This window comes from Haliaeetus albicilla, chromosome 20 (genome assembly GCF_947461875.1).
Source record: "Haliaeetus albicilla chromosome 20, bHalAlb1.1, whole genome shotgun sequence".
In the NCBI taxonomy this organism is placed as follows: domain Eukaryota; kingdom Metazoa; phylum Chordata; class Aves; order Accipitriformes; family Accipitridae; genus Haliaeetus; species Haliaeetus albicilla.
The window spans coordinates 21,088,150-21,100,817 of NC_091502.1; the positions used below are offsets into that span (position 1 = coordinate 21,088,150).

The window sequence follows — 12,668 nt, forward strand, 5'->3', positions numbered from 1 at the left end:
TACAAATTCCTGGCAATTTGCTGCATAAAATTTGTACTGACAATTTGCAATATGACAGGAAAAGTCAAATGCAAGTATGCTGCTGTTTAGAAGGCATTTTCAGTTTTTACAGGGAAATGCTTCTTCTCCTAGAAGTTCCAAATACTTAATTTCTTTTACCTCGATTTGTCTTTTCCTTATCAATTGGTGACTTTGTCAGAGAATTGGGATCACTGCCAAAGATGTTTACCTCAATTTTGTTTCCAGTCCTAAATTAGATTCCTCCTAAATACTAAATTAGATTATTAATCAGTTAAAATCTAAATCTTCATTATTAATTTACTAGAAACAATACAGCAGCTTGTAAAACATTTATGCAGCAGTAAACGGAGAACCACTTTGCAGAGATCATGACATGCTTAATTTACTACACAACTAAATATTTAATTACAAATGGTAGCAGAGCTGAAGGTGCTCTGTTGAAATTAAACAATCTTTTAAAGGATAAAAGTCTTACCTGTAATGTGGGCAGCAATGGTAATTTTCTAAAACAAGTGGTGGGAAACATGCTGCCTTTTGTGGGGTTTGCCCTTACCAGTTAAGTGAAGAATCATGTACTTGGCTATCCAGTTTGCTATTTACTGATAAGTCTGTTCCCCACAGTACATTCAACAGAAATAATTTTAAAATGGCATTTTAAATTAATTGAAAACACAATGCACTTCACACGCCAGTTAAGATAAATAGAATTTGGAGCAAAAAAGCATTATGTTCTTTTGCACAGCTTATTTTTTGCATTTGCAATGTCATAGTCTTGATTCAATACCTTCCTTGCTAACAGTACCATCTCTAATTAGAGTAATGGTATTTTAACTTTCTTGTGCACATGTATGTAATTCTTTTTTTCAGACTCAGTTTTTAAAACCTCCCAGGTACAATTTTTTAAATGCATTTGCATGTATACATCCAGAATTACGTTAAAAATTTTGGCTTATAAGCACTGCAAAAAATTACATACAGACCTTTTGTAAAGTCATCTCAACATGGATATATCCTTCCCAGTGTTGAACCTGAACAGTGAATGATGATATGCAGCATATCTATTTAAGGTGAGCATTCAAAACAGAATTTCTTACATCAATAAATGTAGCTGAATGTTTCAGAAGTTGTTAAATGTATAGCAGGATGGACAATAAGGAGTTCTGTTTTTCTTTCTTTTTTTTTTTGAAAAAAACCATTCCTTCCTGTTGTCTCACTGACTCAAACAACATGGCTCTCAGAAGAGGAAGGCAGGGACTTTTTTTTTACCCTTATGAACAATGATGAAGGTGAAGAATGGAGAGAACAAAGCAAGATAGGCTGAGGGAAGTTAACAATAACAGTGTGTCCCATTTCAAGAGGAAGGCTCATTCAATAGAATATTACACCAAACAAAACAATGATCAGGCTATAAGCGCAGTCCTGAAAACAAAGAGTAGCAACAGGATTGCTTTCACTTAATCTTGAACATCTATTTCAAACAGCAAATTGATACTCCTTAACTGTCAAACTGCTTTATTAATAATATAGAATATCCTGACCTTTTGCTACCTTATAAAAGTACATGGCAGTCTTGTCAAAAATAATTCACATAAAATCTTTAGAAAAGTTGTCAGCTAAGAAAACCACAGCTATGTATACATTACTCATCAGCAAACTGGAAAACTGTATCATATTTAGAAAATGAGTAAACCACATTTTTCTACATCTCCCTTATGTCTCAAGGCCAAAGAATATTTCCTAGATTTATAAAATTGCATGCTATAGCTATTCAAGACTCTAAACAGAATAAAGAAGCATACACCTGGTAGCAGGCCTCTTACTACACTTCAGCACCCAATAAGTTCTCCTAATGATATGACCTTGCTTCTCAAGGTAACTTGTAAGGTAAACTTTTAAAAAGTAAGTGATATTACTGGTATTAATCAATCCATGCTCAGTTTAAACATCACTGCATGGAATATAGAAGAAGAACTTAATGGAAGCCAGGCTGAAATTAATTGAAAAAAATCTTAGTCTAGGACTGAAATACAAAGTTTTCGGGCAAAGTTTGCTGTTCAAATTCAATACCAGTTTAATAATGACAAAGTTGTTGCACTGCTGAGCTTCAAGAAAGGCATGTGATAGCCTCAGACTAGTTAATGCTGGCTAAGATTAATTAATTGATTAACTAATAGGATAGCTGAACATGAGTCACTCCGCATAGTGCTGGTATCATCTCTGGTCATCTCAGAAGAGCTAAGAGTTGTGCAAGCTGTGTAGCTTCACATACTTTCTCTGTATCTAAAGGCTGTCACTTCTGAACAGATTTGCAATATGGGGAGGGTGGGAAATGTGGGGAAGCTTGTTTTGCTGTTTTCTGACTTATATGTAAGCTGTTGTGAAAAAGAGCTTTGGTCTTCAGAACAGTTTGTGAACGCTTCACATGACATTTGGGCCTCCTTCCTGGTGGTAAAAACTCTCATACTGCACGTACTAGCTAATCCCCCCGATTCTTTCAAATTGCTCATCTGAAGCTGTTAATATATATTAAAGCTGTAACCAAGCTTTCCCTGACGTGCATCAACATTTTAAGTAGTGTATGGCAGAGAATTTTTTTTGCACCGTAAAAAAAAAGTGCCTCCTTTAAAATAAACTGTCTTGGGAATCATACTACATGACAATAATTCTAAATTTTACTAAAGCTGTTTGCACACACACGTTTTTGGCAGGGTGCCTTCCAGTGGGAACAAGTTACATACATACCAGCTGTAATGGCCCATATAGTGTATTAAAAACATGTAAAGTATAATTTGATAATCTACCTTAGGAACTAGTGAGAGAATTCTCATCTCAGTTTTCTCCAGGGACTCTAACGCCAAAGGACAGATTGTTTCTTGTCAGTCTTTCAAACTGATCTCTATTTGCAAACATAGAGAGTGATGCCAAATGCAGTTCAGAACGCAAATCAAACACTATTTTATTATGAGCTGTTTTGAATTGCATATGCAGGACAGAGAGGCAAATAATGCCAAAAAAAAAAAAATTCCCAAAACCATACTTGCACATCGTATAAGCCATTTTCATAATATACTTGAACACTGCATAAAAATGCAAAGAAATAAAACAATTCCAATAAAATAATGAGCACCTTATGAATTAAATATTATATTCACAATGCTGCACACTGGGATTTAACAGAACATGATATACAATGTAGACCAAGTGTGGAAAATCCAACTAAATTTACAAATACAGTAGATATATTACTTTTTCTCTTTAAAAAAAAGAAAACAAACCAAGGGGGAAATGATAAATTATGTATTGAATGAAAACAGGACAAAGAAACTGAGAAATTTTTTTTTTCTTTGAAAAAACAAGGTAGCTTGTAGCCAATGATAATAAACCCACTTATTCATTAGAAGCAGGTCCAAACTGATTCCATTTGAGTCACAGCATGAGCACTCAGAGTAGCAATTAATGCAACCATTGGTGTGGCAGTTGTTTTCTGAATGTCTTCCTGTGTCTTGGTTTTGTTTTCGAGCAAACAAGATGAAATTTACCTGGAAAATTTACTTAACCTGTTTCTAAGATGATCACAACACTGGCTAAATCAGTCAAAGGAAAAACTGTTTTAAGTGACACGCTGTAGACACCTATGGATCACGAATTAAACACCTTGTTGTACCTGACAAGCAAATACATAGAGCAGTGTGTGTGCCAGAATGACAACGCGTGGGGGAAAGAGGAGAGGCATCATCAATGTATGGCAGCCAGCTAGGATTAATTTAGAGTCCTCTTAGATTAAATTGACGTGAGAGAGAAGATATTCTGTTCTTTACAAAGAAATCACCCATAGCTGATTAACAGATATTTTGTTAATGAACAAAAGCTAATTTAAACAGGAGTAGCCCTTATTGCTCATTAATTGCTACAGGTAGGTGCTGGGCCTGTGCAGATGGAATGGGCAAGAAAAACAAGAGCAAAATCCCTCACAGATAAAAAAAAAGAAAAATACTTTGAAATAAAGGATTGCAAAGGATTGCAAAGGATTGCCTTGAGTAGTTTACTGTTGATCAGTATCTTATTTTAAAACATCACTCTTGCATTTTTGCAAGATTAGTTGAATTTATTTATTATTATTATTATTATGGTGATTGTGAGGTAGAAGTGAGTTATAAGCATAATAAGTCTCTACTTAAGCAGCTTATACCTACTGTTATATATTAATCATGGTGCATATGGGATTATAACCAACTGCAAATAAAAAAAAAGGAGGGGGGGGAGACTTGAGTAGCTATATGTTTATGTATTAAATCACAATATAAGAAAATGTCTTAGGATTCCAACTGTGCTAAAGCAAAAGGCACAACAAGCTCTGGATACAGGAAAACTCGCGTATTTTTCTCCACACAGCTACGTGTTAAAAGATAAGATCTCTCCATAAAACTGTAAAATTGAGCACTTACAAAGTCCATTTGAAAAGATTCCTCCAGGGGTCTGAGATAGCTCCGGTATCTGTTCGAACAGGTAGTTCTACAAATAAGTGATGCGCTTTTGTCATTCCATTGAATCTGCTCAATGTGGGCCCTCCTTTGCCCGAATACAAGGAAAACTATCCATCCGCCCTTACAGCGTGTGGCAGCTACATGAGATGTCCCTTAGCAAAGCAGTCATTTCACCTTTAGCCAAGGCAATAACTAAGCCTGCAAGTTTTATCACTTCATTGCAACCCCAGTGGGCTGGAAATAATTTGGTAAGCTCTGGTTTGAAAGAGAGTACTTGTTAAGAAGTCTAAGGTATACATGCAAATATTGAAGCAAAGAGAGAGTTTATCTTGTTTGGAATTAAATATATATATATGTCTAAAAATAACTTAAGGAAAAATGTGTTTATCTGGTATTATGTTTTGATTTCTTAATCCCATAGTTTCTATTCTATGGTGTGAGTAATTACTGTTTCAAGTGAACTTCTTATCTCTTTCAAATTAGATTGCTGGGCAGCTACTTGTGAACAAAAATGAAACAAGCATACATAGCCTAGAACAGCCTACTCTGCAATTAGCTACATTAAAATACAGATATGAGAATGATCTGGATATCAAGTGTCATCTTGACATGAAGAGTTAATTGTTGCTATTGCCAGGACACTGTCAGAAAAATGATTAAATATGCCTCCATTTACAGACAATTTTTTTGTTACACATCCCAGTTTTGTTAACTTCTTAAGGCAATGTTTCCTGTCTTTTGCAAATATTTCATTGTAGGCTGCCAGTCTACCAAGGATACTCGATTTACCCCAAACAACTCCAAATCCAAGCACATAGAATGAAAAGCCACCTGCTGCACTATGTTCTACTTCTCTAGTCTGCACTACATTACATTTAAAACTACTCATTTAAATTGATACTGTTCAGTTTGTCAATGTCACTTATGGGTAATCTTTATTTCTATCTACAGCTGATAGTCCAGAAACTGCATGTTTTTTGTATCATTATACATACACCTATTTTTAAAGGTTAAATTGCTTCTGGCTTGAATTAAATCAATTAAATTTAAATAAATGAGTTAAACTGGAATGATAAACTAAACCTTCTGGGGTAAAACTTATGTATTTTCAAATGCGGGATATCAGTTCTTAGAACTGATAACACCATAAGAGCACTTTGATATCTAAAAGATAGAAAGAGAATTCTAACAATATAATTCGGTAAAATGATGGTGAAAGTGAACTCATTTAACCACTTTACATGGGTCCTGTTGTTTTGCTCCCAAAAATGATGCACAAGGAGAAACCTCCTTTTAAAGTGATTGTGGCCTTCAGATGTAAAAACTCAACAACATAACTAATTCTAACAGCGTTTAAAATTTGGGTCTCATGGTTGAAACATGTTCCACTTCTGAACAAGCAGAAGAAACAGTATTCAACTTCCCAATTGAAATTAAATCATAGGGTGACTTTGGCAAGTCTTTCCTCACTTTTGATATTGAACCTTCAAACCCAAATTCTATCAATATAGTGAAGCATTATCAGAAGCTTTTTCACACTGCTTTAGCTCACCCTCTCAGATCAACATGATTAATTGCTCAGTTACTTTTCTGTACCTCTTCCAATCATTTAGAGTACTTATTTTTATAGCATAACCACATGCAGTTAACATCTCTTGATTTCTGCTTGATTGTGGTTTAATAAGAAAAATTCACGACATCAATCTTTGCCTTAAGTTATTCTAGTTCTGATGTTCAAATGATCACATTTACTCTCATAACAATAATCCTTTCATGTGACAAACTCAAAGCATTTTAATAACTTTAATAAAACAGGTAAAAGCAGAGCTGCCTTGAAAGGAGTTCAGTTGTTTTCAGGCAATCCTAGTGGCAAGCATTCCCTCTACACTAAATATCTAGCTACCTGAGGGCAAGAGTAACACTAGCAATCAAGTGAAGACAACCAAATTGAGATAGAATTTGTAGATTACAACTGCAATATATGATGCCAGAAAAAGTTTATGATCCAGCCTAATAAAAACAATGAAGTATAAGGAACTTTGACATGCCTGAGTTTTCCGTGGCAGAATAAGAACGTTAAGAGCCATTAATAGGCATTATCCCATTTTATTTATAGAGATAAGAAGTTTTAGCCAGGACTGGTTGGAAAAAGAAGAGTTCAATTTTCCAAAGTTTTAAGGTTCTTCAAAATATTTTGTTCCATTTCTGAATTAAAATAAGGCTTTTCAACATATCATAAAAATATGACTCAAATAAAAAAATACTGATGCACACTACTTAACTTGAAAGAACCATTATCATCATGGTTGGGACGCCTAAGGCTGCCACTCATTCAGTTCCTCCCAGCTATCTTCTCTACTCTCCAGATAAAATTTTAACAGTAAGAGTTCATGTCTGCATTTTAGAAGCCTAATATGTACCAAGAAGTCCTTAAGTTATGTGCAGGAGTCAATGAGACAGTGCCCTAGCACAGAGTATGGCTCATCTGACCACAGCCTCCAAGGAAATGTTAGGCTGGAGGGGAAGCAAGGACTGGAAATGTAGGTCAGGCAGCACTGCTGGCACTCAACAGCAGGTACCGGTTTGAGAGAGAAGAAAACCAGCCCAGGAGCTGCCACAGGTCCTAGTGAGGGCAGGTCCACCTCCTCCCTTTGGTCTCCCAACTCTTTGCCACTTATTAGCACCCTTTACCCTTTCCCTTTGCCTTCCTCAAGTCCCCAAAATAGGTTCTCCAGCACAGGGCAAGTTCTGGCTCCTGAGAGCCCCCAGGCCTTGGGCTGCAATTCTGCAGGAAAGCATGTCCCACTCATTTTGGGGTGATCTGTATGGCAGCTTTCCCAGAGCAGGGACTGCCATATTCAGGTATGGGAGACGAGGAGCTGGGAGGTGTAGGGAGACGGGAGGTACGGGGAGGTGGGAACTTCAGCTTAGAAAAAGATGGAGACCTCTGGAGATGCTGGGGGCCAAGCACTTGGGAGCCCACCCACACCTCCACAAGCAGACACCCACATGCAAGTAGGGAGCACACACACCCAGGAGCACCACACGGTCACAGTTAATGCCACCTTAACTCTTTCCGCAAAGGACTGCCCCAAACATCCTCCTTTCTCTTGCCTTTGTGTGCACCCCCCGGCACCGCATTCTCCATTTTGCACCCTGGAAACTTTGCTTCCCTAAACAGTCACCCAGGAGATCGAGGTTCACGTCCTTTCTCTGCACAGTTCAGGCCCAAAGTTCTGATATTTTAAGGAACTGCACTGTCAGGTTGTGCCCGTGTGTGTGTGTGTGTGCGCACACACGAGTCCATGCTATCACCCTCTCTGTCATGGCCCCCCTCTGTTTTCTTCCTGGTCCTAAGAAAGCAAACAGGTTTATACAAATTTTCTCTTTTTAGTAATACTCCTTAAAAAACATTTTTGACTTCTACTTGTCCAAAGAAGCTAAGCATAATAGAAAAATCTGTTATGGAACCCTACTCTTCTGATCCCCACTATCCAGATTTTAACTGCAAGAAACTCTTTTTGCACACATAAGCTATTAGAAATTATTGCTGTATGTTATTACCTCCAAAAGCACATTAAGAACACAATGTTTAATTCAAATCACGCACACAGAGAAAAAGCTAATTATGCTTCCAGAAAAAAATACGTAAGGTAAAACTACATAATAATTTGATTATTCAACCATTATACAAAAAAAGACAAAACCAAAACAAACCATGCAGTTAAATGTTATTTTTAATTTACTTTTTGATAGACCTGCTTTCATATCTGTGTTCTCCTGTTACCAAGGTATTGTACTGAAGATGTCAGTGTTGATCAGCTTCCAATCATCAATAGCACTTATTGAAATAGCATCTTGCTAGGAATGGGATTTTCTGCCTTTGCTGGAGTACACCAACACCACTGATTTATGGAAAAAAATTAATAAATTAAATAATTAAAAGTGAGCCCTGACTGTGGAATAAAGCTCCAAGAGAGAAATTTTATTTTTGATATAAGGCAATAAGTAAATATTTTACAAGACATTTTCTTGTATACTTATTGTCTTCTGGCAAAAATAAAATTCCCTTGCACATATGCTAATAGCATGCTCAAGAAATGTTCAAAAAAAGTGTTTTTCTAAAAATTATGAGGTATGGTTTCAAAGCTTGAATAGCACGGACCTCAGTTGTCTTGATTATTTTGAAAGTCCTATAGAGCCTAATAAGTAGCATTATAATAGATTTCTACAGAAATATTTCAAATACCTTAAGACAAAAAAGAGAGCCAAAATTTTTAAAGCATTACTTTAGTCTATGTTACAAGACTCAATAGACAAGAATATATTTTCTTAGTGAATACTCTAGTACTGTTTTATGAAATTTTTCAAGGTTATTGCAATAATCTATACACATACATGCTTTAAACAACCCATACTAAATCTATTTTTAAAGCTGCTGAGTGAACCCCACTGTGTCAGGAGTGGAATGTGTCCACTCATCCTGCCTCTGTCATCTTGGAGGAAGCCTGAAAGCAAACGTTCCTCTGGAGGGAGCCCCTCAGGACTAACGAAGATCCAGTCTGCAACTTTTTATCCTCCCATAGCAACATACAAACAGCAGGAGAGTTTATATGATGCTTTCTTTGTTGAAATATGATTAACGGCAAAGAAAGTTTGACAGTCCCATGTATATCCATCTGCATTTCTATTTTCCCTTATTTTCCACTATTATTTGGATAACTTCCCAATGGCTTGGACGTTTAAAATTTCAAAATTACCACACAGCACCTTTTTAACTACTGGGAATAGTTTGCAGAAAAAGCAAATCTCTGCCCACTCTCCCCTCCCCAACCATAAACAATGTTTTTTTGCTAATAATTTTCTCTAGGTGAAGAGCTTTTCAGTTACAGAGGAATACAGGCAATGGATAATTACTTAGTGGATTGGTGGCTGTATTACGTGGCATGACATATCAAAGAAATAATAAAGCAACCCATTTATAAATTCTTTGACTACATCAAAGACAGCTAGGAAAAGAGGAAGCCATCATCACCAGACTAACGAGGTAACTTTATAACATTACATTGAAGTTTTTTCCCCCAATCTAATGCCGAGTTTATACAAGAGGAATTAGTCCCATTTTGAAAATGGTTTCTGTGTTAATTTAGACAAAACTGGAATACAGGTGTACTAACTAAATGCTTTCTATATTTAGAACAAAGGGCAACTGCCTTGATATCCCCCAATTATCATTACTGTAAATTCTAAAAGAATTTAAGTTTTCCTCATGGAGAAGGAAGGCAGAACAATCTTGCATACAAAGGCTTCCGGAAAACAGCTGGTTAAACATAGATAAATTTTATGAGAAGACAAATATTGAAAGATAGTACTGACCATTTTTACATACCTATATCTTTTTTAAATAAAAGGGATCCATGCTGCAGCACAGTTTCAACAAGTATCATGAAACAAATTTCCTAAACATTATAAATGCTTAACATGTCATTACATTCTCATTGGTCCCACACTAGAAAAAATATACAAGCAGCAAACAATCAACGGTTGTTTAAGAGCCTAATATTGTACTAGTAAAAATAATGCAGAACAGCAACAAGTTCACTGGAGTGCTCCCTTAACACACAACATGCCAGATGTACAGCTGTTTATCTTGAAAAAAAAAACCACCACAAAACCAACACAGGACATAAAGACTTTTGAAAGGATCTTCTCCCCGGTACTGAATAACATGCAAAGTATTCAAGGATTCTTGCGTGAAATCATGAATAGCAATAGGTCGTTTTTCAGGGTATTAAAAAAAGCTAACCAGACACACAACAGGATGCCAGCAGGCAGCTTGCATGAGACATAAGGCTTTATATTCCTACTAGGAACATACCTTTTCTGTTTTTGCTTTCCTGGCGTTATGCACAAACCTGCGTCCCAGCTTCTTGGCATACCAGATAGAGGCAAACATTGTAGTGATGAAGATTTCAGTCTGAATATGCAGCACACAAAAAAATACCAAACAACTTCCCCCACAACTGAGATACAAATCTAATGCTGGTTAAGGTCTCTCAACTATGCTGTTGCTTTGTCAGGTCCTCTCATGCTGCCTTCTGAAAAAAAACAAAAAACCACCACCCAGTGTGGCCAGTCTGCAGGTGTATTTACATACTGCCAGCAGGAAGTCCAGGGTGAGGCATCTTTGCATCCAGCTCACATCCAGTCTGCTAAATGCCTGTCTGCAGTTCTTTAGCACTGTCACCACAAACTACATATGTGTCAGTATGAAAGGAAGCTGCAGTAAACTACTGTAGCAGACAGCTCACCTCCTCTTCTCCTGTTCTGAAATTTAACTCCTTGGTTCTCTTCGATTTGCCAGCATGCAACAGAAGCAGCAGCAGTTCAAATATGAGATACACAGCACTGCAGGAAAGGAAAGGGGTACAGAAGTGCCAAAAATAGAAATGTGTATTAACTGTTAAGGTGAAGGAACAGGTGTTTTACGTGTTTCAGTGCAATTAAGATATGAAAGGAAAATGGATTTTACTTTGTTCTAGTGGTTTGGGATCTATTCAGAGATATTTTTGTTACCTAGTTTCAGTTCGCAACAGAAAGACATCATAGTTGTTCAGTTCACTTGCTGATGTCATACACGCTTTGCTGAAGAATTTAAGACTCACTCAAGGACTTCTGTTTTCCTTTGATAATGGCTCCATGAAATAAAAACCTGACATATTTCCTTTCAAATTAATCTTTAATTTCTGCCCTACCTAAGCTTGCCTTTTCCTGTAATTGCAAGTTATTTTACAGTAGGGGTTGAGAAGTGCTCATTATGAATTCTGATTTTTGCAGTGAAACAGCAATGTAGTATTTTCCTTTTGTCACATACTTCAGCTTTAACCCCTGCACCTCTCTTCAGTTATAACCTCCAAACAATAAGCAGAAACATACCCTTTTGGCTCCAGACATATGACTAACCAGATGTTCCTCCCGCCAGAGGCAGAATCAAAGCTGTAAACTTACAGGTTTATAGCTATGTATTGTATTTTGTAGTACTTTGTATTATAGGACAAATTCTGACCCTTGCCTTCCCACCTACAATTGTGGAGATGCCAACATGTGGGAGAACCACTGCTGTCTTGTGTGCAGGATCGCATTTGGGATGCACACATCCAAGAATAATTTCTGCTTTGCTATTCTGTGGTATAGAGCAAATCAAAATTAATAGATGCACGGCAAAGGAAATACAGTCATAGCAATCTAGTATAGGGCTCTTGGAGCCGAGGAAACACTTTTTTTGCCCTAAGATTTTCAGAGAATGACTGAAACTAGTTTCTCCAGGGTGCATGAATTCAAAAGGGAAAATATTCCACTCCCACTTACACAGGACATCCAAGTTACTGGAGCTGGATGGTATTGTCCAAGCTTTGAGCCCAAAGGCATATACTGCTCAATTCTGTTAAGATTATAAAGAGTTCAAAGAATTCCTTCAACATATTTTAAAATGGTAAGTTGGTTAAATAAATTGAAATTCCTAGATAGTGACTTTTTTGTCAAGAAAACTCCAAGGTATATGTTTGGGTTTTGCTCGACATCTAAAACCTTCTGACAAAATATTTGGTAACTGATAATAGTTCTGGGAAGAGAATAGTTTCTAATTACTTCCAATCCAGACATTTAGTTAATCCTGGCAGTCCGAAAGTTATAAGACCACAAGACAGAGTAAAATCATGTCTCATCTGGAGTACAATTAATACAGAAGATCTATTTGTCCATAACAACATTCCAATTCTCTGAACTATAGGCTGATAGTAAGATGGATTCTCCAAGGTGCGAAAACCTTTATTATGCCACATAGCAGACTCACACCACTCTCCACATTTGTGGGATGACAGAGTGCCCTATAATGGAGGGAAGGGAGGAGAAGGAAGAAAGATGGCCTGAAAAACTTAGGAAGAAATCAAAGATCTTGTTTCTAGGTGGGATGTCACCGTAAGGAAACATGGTTGGGAAAAAAAAGTGCAGAAAAGGAGAAGCAACACCATTACGCAGCTTAACCAACACTATAAATGTTAAAGTAAGAAGAACGGGAAAAAAAATATCTTACGTATTATATGCATAAACAGTAGAACACCTCTCCCACTCTGCACCCATGCTTTTATGAAGAGAATAAGTATA

The 12,668-nt window shown here is 36.7% G+C and overlaps 1 protein-coding gene across 27 annotated transcripts in view; it reads right to left on the minus strand.

Moving 5' to 3' along the window:
• Window positions 1-12,668, minus strand: part of DLG2 (discs large MAGUK scaffold protein 2) — a 1,018,165-nt gene that overhangs the window by 507,600 nt on the left and 497,897 nt on the right. The window contains exon 1 of one of the 27 annotated variants that reach the window (XM_069808494.1): window positions 10,384-10,734. The exons of 25 other annotated variants lie outside the window; for them this stretch is intronic. In XM_069808494.1, coding sequence (XP_069664595.1) covers window positions 10,384-10,461 — 78 coding nt within the window. In that variant the 5' untranslated portion in view covers window positions 10,462-10,734. Of the gene's footprint in view, window positions 1-10,383; window positions 10,735-12,668 lie in introns of those variants that run through there. One more of the 27 variants, XM_069808496.1, reaches the window with a different exon arrangement.